Here is a 10,251-nt window from a genome sequence, read left to right on the forward strand (position 1 = left end):
TTTATAATACTTTTTTGTCACTGCTGCTACGTTCAGCCCGTGTCGAAAAGTGCCTTTTCGTTTACAAGTTTCGACTTTTCGTTTACTAGTAAACGAAAAATGGCACAGTTCGGCACTCGCTGAACGTAACATCACTAACAAAATAGTATATTTCGTAACGAGTGCAAAAAAGTGTTTTTTGGCGAGTGGGAGGTTTATATCACGAGCCGAAGGTGAGTGATATAATCCCACGAGCTAAAAAACATTTTTTCACGAGTTACGAACAATATTTTTCATCACGTTGTGACGAAAAGTGAACACGCTCCGCGTGCCTAAAAGTCCAATTTCTGCCACATTGTGATGAAAAATATTGTTCGAAACTCGTGAAAAAATGTTTTTTGCACTTGTTACGAAATATACTATTTCATCACAATGTGGCGGAAATTGGACTTTTAGGCACGCGGAGCGTGCCGAAAAGTTCACTTTTCGTCACAGCGTGATGAAAAATATAGTTCGGATACACGTGCGACGGGGTGTTTTAACTCGTCGCACTTGTATCGAAATATACTATTATCGCCTGATGACATAATATACTAGTTCAACACATGTAAGACGGGGATTTTCAGCGCGTGTAGTTGGCAGCCCTCGGCTTCCCTCGGGCCGCCAACTTCACACTCGTAATAATTCCGCCTCACTCGTATCGAAAGATACAATATCATCACACCACACATAATAACAGAAAAACTGAAACTTTTTCCATTTCTCTGTCCTCCGTTGACGGCTTTTGTTGACAATTCTTAAAAACTGATATTTGTTCATTAGAAACACAAAATTTAGTACAGTAAAAGCTAAATTCAATTAAATTATGGAAGATTAAATTGTTGATACATCAACGTGCAGTGATTTGCAAGTGCAGGTATCGCCTACTTTCCTCCGTCACCCTAATTCCAGAGATTGTTTGAATACCTCATCGGCTCATCGTCCACTTCAGCTTCCGTCACGGCGTTACATCAAAATAAACCAGCTTCGCTAGACTAAATATCAAATCAAGAAACGGCCACAAGATTGTGGATAATAACAATAATAATAAAGAATGGAGGTGAGAGAAAAATATACAAAGGATAACAGCTGAACAGCCATTTGTATCTGGCTCTATTTGCATGACAGTTGGACGTTTTGTCACGGTTTGGTTTCCAATTTGCAGTTTACCCTTCCCGTGTAGGTGAAATCTACTAATTAAGACATTAGAGTTCATCATGCCAGGAAATAATAAGAGTAAGTAAATTGATTAAATACTCGAGATTTCATGGATTATTCCCTGCTTTTCGTATGGTTATGGACGTTTATGAACGGTCAGCACATAACCCCTGTGGTAAATGTGTGGCTTATGACTCGGTAATTTTCTCTTCAAATAATTTATTCGCTCTATGTTGAGAAGCTTATTGTAATAATTTCGCTACGGAGATTGTCAAAATGAATCGGAAGGAGGGAGAAGTTTTTGGTAGCTGAAAGCATCCATCGAGCGACATTTCATACGCGATGGGACATCTAAGAAAGTAGGAACATATGTCGAATTCAGGCCGTACTTTATGCTAAACTTCATTTTCTGAGTTTTTATGATGAAAAATCGTCCTTGGATAATTTTCGTTCAGTTTAAGTTTGTTTCCATGGTCATTACACTCAAACGAAAGTGGGCGTCCATTTTGCTTCCGAATGGAAGCTTTTTTTTTGACCCATTTTTTCGATTTTCTAATTTTGATTTTACAAATGGTGTAGAATGTTATGGAACATGAAGAAATTATGTTTTAAGAGTCATTTCTGCATGTATGTATCAGACAACTTGGATTTTTGATGATAATTTTTAGAAAATTCAACATCAATCCGGTGAAATTTGTAGATAAAAATCAGAAATTTCGATTAATTGTAGCTATTATTGAGCTCAACTTTGGCACGCTGTTTCAGCCCGATTGGTCCAATAATTCCTGAGATATAACAATTTGTCTAATTTTCATTTTTCCTTCATATCTCAAAAACTACTACAGCGATTTCAAATTTTTTCGCTTCAATTTTTTTAAATTCATACACGCAGGATGACCACCGGATACTTAAATCATGCACCAAGTCATTCCTAGCTATATTTTATTATTATATTGCACTGCATCGCTCAAATTCGAGTTTTCGATTTTCTTTTGTATTAGAAAGAATAACTAAATATAGTCTGAATAGTCCGAATATGCAATTTGAAGATGATGTTCATGCATATGAATATGTGCATGCATGCATGTATATCTGCTTCTTGAAACAACCGACAGATGGCACTTTTCAGGCAGTCTGAACATCGACGCACTGTCGCCAACTTTGAGACAAAAAGTCTCACAGCAATTTCGTTTTCCACAAAAACGTCAGGAAAGGACGTGGCCGCGGCTTAATAATTATTTTATTAAATTGTTACAACGCGGATTGAGCCAATTACATTTTTACGTAACAGAGGACGCTGATCAAAAATGATGAAGAAAAATAGGTGTGCGAAATTGACGAAAAAAAAAAATCTCGTAATGGAGCGGATCGTAGATGTATATAGACGCAGTAGCCTTACGCTGGCGGTAAGATTTGAACCGGCACATGGAGTAAGACGCTACTGCGTTTTTTGATTCCCCAAGAAATCACTAAGACTATAGCTAAGAATGATTCGGCGCATGATTTCTTTATCCAGTGGTCATCAGGGCCACGTAGGTTTCAAAATACATGCACCAGAGGTGGAAGTACATGTTTATTCTCCGAGGAATTATTGAAAATATAGCTAGGAATGGCTTGGTGTATGATTTAAGTATTCAGTGGTCATCGGAACGACGAGAATTTCTAAATACAGGTTTTTGAGAGTACAGTAACGTGATTATTCTCAGAGAAAAATCAAAATCTGAGGTGCGGTTTAGTAAGGGGGACCCGGAGGATGCTCACCATTTATCTAATACTCATGAGTAATTATTCAAATGGTGAATTTTATCCAAAATAGTACATTGTATTACTAGTGCGTAAAACAACCGTGCAGAGAACAACCGCTTTATGCACACTAAACCGTTTCGAAAAGTGCACTTTTGAGCCAGGTATCACAAAAGTTATATTTCTATATTCATTTACTCAATTTGAGTTGAAACCCCCTCTTTATCCTAATAGAATATTTCGGTGCATCACCACCAGATGGCGACACCTTCACATTCTTATTCGATATTTTTTCCGTTGGTCATTTTTTCCAAACGTTATTTCGTCAAATTACTTTTTTGCTCGTTTTTTCATAACGTCTGAAAAAAGTATTTATTTATTCTTAGTTGATTTTCTCATCCACCCAGCAATTAAAAGAACCGATACCCAATTTTATTCTTTGGAGTCGAACGAATATTAGAAAGTCTAAATCGGTTGAAAATTGTGGATCAGCGATATTTGTATGATGAAAACTGGAAAAAGTCAAGTGTTTATATAAAATACCGAGTAAAAGGGGTTGACTTAATCATATTTACGGCTTTTTTGCATCTCCCATTATGTATCAAAAGTCATTCGATGTAGTCCGCACGTACTCTAGTTACCATTTCATATCCATTTTAAGAGTTACGGGTCGACTTGGTGTCTTTTTAAATGTTCGTTGAATACGCCCTTGAAGGTCGCTTGCCAACAAATGATGCAAAAAAAGTTATTAATAATTTCATTGTTGAAACCGAGTTTACTAGAAAATTATTCAAGCTGTGAGAAAACAGTTGAAATGCAAAATGTTGCTCTTTTCAAACCAAACATATTAGCATGTATGAATTTGTTTCCTGTTTGGATTTCTTTCCCAGATATCCGCATCGACAAACTGGACGATTGAGTTAGCCCGGAATATCTTTGGAAATAATTGGAACAGGGAAACAATGCATGAGAGCATTCATGTTTAGTTTGACAAGAGGAATATTTTTCGACTTTTTTTATTTTAATAATTGAATAATTGAATTGTTAATTTTTTTGCATCGGTTGTCGGCAAAACGATCTCTAAATTCGGATAATTTTTTGAATTCAGATATCTAAAAACATAAAACATGCCGAGTGCACTCGTAACCTTGAGAATGGATACTAAATGGCATCTAGCGTATGGACTAGAGGGTCCGTACATGATTTTGACCCGAGGTTTGAGAAAAAAATGTTTTTTTTGTCATTTTCAGAAAAAGCACGACTTGGAACGAGAAAAACTGTTACGAGGACTCTGAATCAGTCTGAAAAGCCAAGTGGACTTGATTTGATTAATACTCTGAATGATGATTGCCTGGGGAGAATATTCATGTACCTTGATATTTGGGACAGACTCAAGATTCAGAAAGGTAATTTGGTAAATTCTAGCTTTGATAGTAATTTTTTAAAAGCCAGCGATAATATAAAACTGTTCATCTAACAAAAATTGAACTCGATCAACTATAGATGAAGAAACGGAATTTGATATTAACCCCCTGCGGGTATACTGGGGTGGTTCATCACTCCACTATTACTGCTATATTTATCTTTCACTGATTCGATTCAATCGTAATAGAAAAAATTTCAACTCTCAGTTTGCAAACGTTGGAAGGAAAATCCTCGGCTGGCCTGGGGTGATCTTCGAGTCCTGGACTCCGACAAACGTGGACAGCTGCCGCTGGACCTCTGGGACAACGCAGGCATCGCGAGAATCTTGAGGCAAGCTGGACGTTTCGTGAGAGAATTAAGACTAGTCCAACTTTGTACAAGTCTCATTTTACCTGTCGTTGCTGAGAATTGCCACAACCTAACAACATTGGAGGTTGAGCTCCCTTACCATGACATGACCTGCATCAAGTGGTTTCCGAAAATGGACGGGTTGATGTACTTTAGAATGCAGGCTAATAGCCAACATTTCTCAGAAAATTTCTTCCAGACTCTGCCGCACGAGAGCTTGATTGAGCTTCACCTCACCGTGTGCTCTACAGACAGCCGTATTCCTGCTTATGTACCTCGTGCAGCTGCCAGTGTAATTATTCAAACTATTCTTTGGTTTTTCAAATGATTACGGCAGAACTATATTGAAAGATACGAAAATTGTCGGATAAAACTTGAAAAAATTGTCTTCCAAAAGTATACCACAGCAGTATATTAAGTATGTGAAATTTATTTTCTTTCTAAAAAATTTTTCCTTCTCGTATACCCTTTCGCCATATTCGCCCACGGACAAGGGAAAACCTCATTTTGAGGGAAAAACCTGCCCAGGTACAGTCGTCTCTTGTGAGATTCCCGCTCGATAATGAAACCGTGACATTTGGAGTGTCACAAATTTTGGCCCCCCCAGCCGGGAATCAAACCCGGGTCTCCCGCATGCCAATCCCACACTCTAACCACGCAGCCGCCGCCGTCGGTATTTTCTTTTTTACTATTAACATAGTAATTTTGAATAAAAGAAACAGAATTAAGTGCACGCACGAAAAAATGATATTTAAAAGCGTCTTCAACGCTTTTCTTACTATGTTACATCGTAATTTTTTCCCGTTTTAAAATTTTGATTTATACTCTAGCGCCTTCTACATTTCACTCTACGAAACACCAGAAATTACTATGTTGACTAGTAAAAACTGCGGATCGACCGGATGGTAAGTGACCGGAGCACCTAACTAAAAGTGCCGGTTAAAGAAAAATCCTGCAGACACAACCGGAAAAAAATGAAAATCCTCCCGTTTCGCTAGGCAATTGCTATGAAGTTTCTAACATTTAGCAACTTTTATCTAAAATTAATCAACTTGGTTTCTGTGTGCGATGCTTTAAAAAACGTTCTCTCTTCTCCTCTTCCACGAATATTCGTGTTGAAAGAGGGGAAGGGGGAATTTTTTTTCATCACAATAGTACATTTCGTCACTAGGCCGTGAGGACTTTTCTGGCGAATATGAGGTTACAGGACGAGCCGAAGGCGAGTTCTGTAATTATATGAGGTAGAAAAGTTCCCACGGCCGTGTGTCGAACAATATTTTTTGTCATTAGACCCGAAAACCGCGATTTAACTGAGCGAAGCGAGTCTGGTCCTGCATTCAAGTTCTCATATTAAAAATTACTATGCTCTCATAGTAAGAAATTCCTTCATATTCTTTCCGTGTAGTTTCATCACTATACGCGACCCTGTGAATTTGGTGACCTTTACGGGGATTCCCCGTCGTGTTGTAAATAGTTCTATATTCCGTTAAATATTGATAATTTATACGTCGAGTTTCTTATTCACAATTGATCAATTTTTCACCGTTCAATTCGTCTCTTATTCGTAATTCTTCAGTTCTTTGTCTACCGCATTTTACAATTCAATTATTATTCACAATTTAGTTCCTGCTAAACTTATAATTTTCTTGATCTTTCTGACTTTGCAGTTGCTTTTCTCACTTTCAGCTCAGTCAAGTATCCATGGGATGTCACCAATTTTAGGGGTTTTGGGGGGTTCAACCAATCATTTAACAAAAAATTCAAAAATACATCCGGAGGGGGTAGCCACTGAAGGTTCAGAGAGAGTGGGTGTCGCGCGACTACCGATGGGATTTTCCACATTTTTGTCACAAAAATGTGTCACACCTCGCTTCAACCCCCAAGAAACGGAAGGGATTAACTCGTAAATCAGAAAGAAAATAAAAAACTTTTGAAAGTGTTTTAGCAGAACTCTCAAACGTCCTACCGAAATGAGTGAACTTTCAAAGGTTGAGGACTAAACCAAAATAGGATTAAATCCATAAAAGAAAATGGGAGAATATTTCCAAAAGTCTGAACAGATTTATAACACTCAAACTTCCCGGAGAAGCGACAATTTACTCGGAAAAAACATGTGACCTGAAAAATACAGCTTTTTTATTGATAATCAATTTTATTGATTTGGGGAAATCAATAATATACAATAATAATTCATTAAATATTTCAAAATATGGAACTATAAATTTTCTATTAAGTAGATAATACTAAATTTCTTCCAAGAGATTTCTGATTATTCAAATAATCGTCTCTCTTCCTAACTATTACTGATTAATGAATAATTCAAAATTTGACTATTTAAATTGATGATTACTTCAATAATTAAAATTTAAAAGTGATATTAACTAATTGACAACTTAATAACTTAACAGTAATTATAATTTATGTTTTGAATAAAAGAAAAATTTATTTTCTTTTATTCAAAAACAAGTCTTGTTTCAGAACACGTTTTGATTTCTATGAGTGGTCTGTAATAATGTACAAATCAAGGTTTTCTCAGATATTGTACCATTGAATTCTATTATCTCTTTCCATAGGCCATCGAGAAACTCACCAAACTAACAGATTTGACCCTGAACCGATTTGCCCTGACACCCCATCTGCTCGCAAGTATAAACCAGAATCCCAATCTCACATCTCTGGCTCTCCCAAACTGCTCTGTCAGAAGAGGAGTTACCCCTTTGAACCGTCTTGTCAATCTCGAGTACCTCAACCTCGCCAAGATTCTCGAAGTCGACGATCAGCTTGTGATGCAGATCTCGGACACTTGCAAAAAGCTGAAGTCCCTGAATCTCAGTGATTGTCACAATCTGACTGACAATGGAATCAGTAAATTGCACAATCTTCAGCTTGAGGAACTGTACCTGAGCGGTGTATTTAGGATTACAGATCTGCACTTGGCTCAGATGCATACACTCAGGAAGTTGGAGTGTCACTGCTGCAGCAATATCCACGACAATGGGATACTCACCCTCATGCGGTCTGCACCTAATTTGGAGTGCCTGAATCTGTGGAGTACTGGAGTGAGTTCGAAGGTTCTCACAGAGGCAGCCACCATCATAAGGCAAAGGAACACCGATGTCCCATTTCGCATTTTTGCTAGTCTAAACGTGCGACCTTATATTGACGATGATGATTGGTTCCCTTTCCTGATCATCAATCATCGCTCCCGAATGATCGATTCAAGCAGCTCTGATGACAGTAGCGACACTGAAGATGCAGAGGATGATGATTAGTTTGATTATCGGGAACGCATCAACATGTAGAGACTCAGCGAACAATCATAAATACCAATTTATTGATCTTAAGAGAGGCTATTGAGTTTAATTCATCCGATTCATGCTTATGTGATAATGATCCATTAAAAATGGCTTAAGAAACAATTTACTTTTCTCGACAAAATTGAAGCTTCAGAGATATGATTTTTTTCACCTCAAAATTTATCGCAAATTCATGGAAAGGGTGAGAAAAAATGTAACTTGTCTGGAAACAATAAAAGAGTGATTTGATAATTTATACTAGTTTTGAAGGTTTTGGAAGATATGGTGGAGAAAAGTGGGGCAAGCTTGATGGTTGAACGTTTTTAACTGTCAATGTTTCGAGAACGCCATACTGACAAATCGCTTGCCGTTTCTAATCAAAATAATGTGCAGAAATTATTTTTCCAAACTAATTGTACTTTAATTATTATTCAACACGTTTGGCTTTTGTTTTCATCTAGACCTGCCCAGATGCCGAAGAGATACCATGTCCAGAATTTGAGGAACAAGGCAGAGACGATATTCGCGTAAAGTAGCTCTATCCTTAGGGGCTCATTTTTCAGTTTTATTTTTTTTTAATATAAATAATTAGCCGAAAACTCGATGAGATTCGGAATCCTATTTTTTTGCCATTTATTTGTCATTTTCGTTTCTATGAATAATAATGGTTTGAAGCCATCATTCAATTCAGCTTCTTATATGAAGATTGCCAAATGATGCATATCTCCGCTCAAATAAACGATTAAAATCTTTTTTTTTCCTAAAGAAAGAGAAACAATAATTTAAAATATTGGCACTTGTTTAATCATGATTTATCGTTTAATTATTTTCATTATTAACAATATTCATTCAGAATCACCTAGGACTAGAAGCAGAAATAGACATGACAACGGCCATAGTCATGGCGCTAGTTCCGCTCATCTCCCACCTGTCATATGAGGTGCTCATCACAAAGTTAGATTTTCATAAATCATAAGTTAGCAAAAAATGACAGAAAATGTCATTATATGTCAAACAGTGAGAAGCGCTCAGGAGCGCTCAAGACCCCCCACTAAACCGCAAGTTGCACGCGCAAACACATTGTGGGAACATTAATTTATCTGAAACAGTAAGTAATTTTACACATTCGATCAATTTGTTGTTATTGGTTATACCAATTTGTACATTGATTTCATGAGGAGTCTCATGAATTGCTGAAGACTTGACACACCAGGCAGAGATTTTTACTCTGTTCTCAGTCTTCTTAGTGACCCCAATGTGAAATATAAAATCAGACGACAATTCTATCACTTTCGACACACGCTCGTTTATTTTCTGCTCTGGACTCTCATCCCCAACATAATTAAATATATCCTCCAGATTTAATTCCAATAAGTCCCTCATATTAATAATTATTAATAATTATACGGTTTGAAGGCTCTCACATCACGTATACTTATAACCTAGAATAATTTATAGTTTGCTTACTAAAATATTTGAATCGGTACATTTTAGGTCCGCCATTTTTGTGTTCATCAACGCCATCTGACGCTCATTTAACATCGCGAATTAAGAGGATTATCAAACGATGAATTATATATGACAGAACAAAATAAAATGCAAAATGACCATTCGGAAGTGTATTGCTAATTTATTAGCAAAAATAACCATACTATATTACGGAGAAAAAAGCAATTTCCGAAACACCCAAAACATATTTTTGAGTGACTGCATGTGTGATAAATACATCAATAAGCAAAAATAACAATACTATATGACGATAAACGTAATTTCCCACTTGTTTCATTCCATTCTTGGCTTTCAAGTTATCCAATTATCAATCATCATTCGAACAATTTTTCATTTCACATAGAGAATCCGATTTGTAATTTACGCGCGCTTTCTTGAACAGCGCCGTCGCGGCCGCATTGCTCATTCTCATGAAAGTTCACATGAAAATGCGTCCTTCATGCGCCGCCATGACACTTTTTACATGTCCTCCGCCATGACAGTTTCCAATGCATGCTTTTTTTTATAAAGGAACTAGCGCCGCCGCGGCCGCGACGTTGATGACCTTTCATTGTGTTTCTTATCATCTTTGATTTTTGTTAATTACAAAAATTAATGAATTATCGGTTCATCATACAAAGTGTTGAGGGTAATGAAAGCAATCCAGCTCGGTGCCAGTTGAATACTTCAATGAGTGATTGACTAATTCTGAATTTCCGGGCTCACTAAATGAGGTTCTGATTATAATTATAATTGAAATTATATTCAGAATGCA

The 10,251-nt window shown here is 36.9% G+C and overlaps 1 protein-coding gene across 2 annotated transcripts; it reads left to right on the plus strand.

Annotated features, from left to right (window-relative positions):
- Positions 1–679: 679 nt before the first annotated feature.
- Positions 680–8,242, plus strand: LOC107047982. 2 transcript variants are annotated; one of them, XM_015270920.1, is made up of 5 exons: positions 680–1,078; positions 1,184–1,254; positions 4,170–4,325; positions 4,551–4,984; positions 7,266–8,242. In XM_015270920.1, the coding sequence occupies exons 2-5, from the start codon at positions 1,236–1,238 to the stop codon at positions 7,962–7,964; spliced, it is 1,308 nt and encodes a 435-aa protein (XP_015126406.1). In that variant the 5' UTR covers positions 680–1,078; positions 1,184–1,235; the 3' UTR covers positions 7,965–8,242. The 2 variants fall into 2 exon arrangements, with proteins under 2 accessions (XP_015126406.1, XP_015126405.1); XM_015270919.1 differs by having other exon boundaries at positions 680–1,254.
- Positions 8,243–10,251: the final 2,009 nt, after the last annotated feature.

Source organism: Diachasma alloeum, unplaced genomic scaffold (assembly GCF_001412515.2).
Source record: "Diachasma alloeum isolate Michigan unplaced genomic scaffold, Dall2.0 Dall_scaffold_00184, whole genome shotgun sequence".
NCBI lineage: Eukaryota > Metazoa > Arthropoda > Insecta > Hymenoptera > Braconidae > Diachasma > Diachasma alloeum.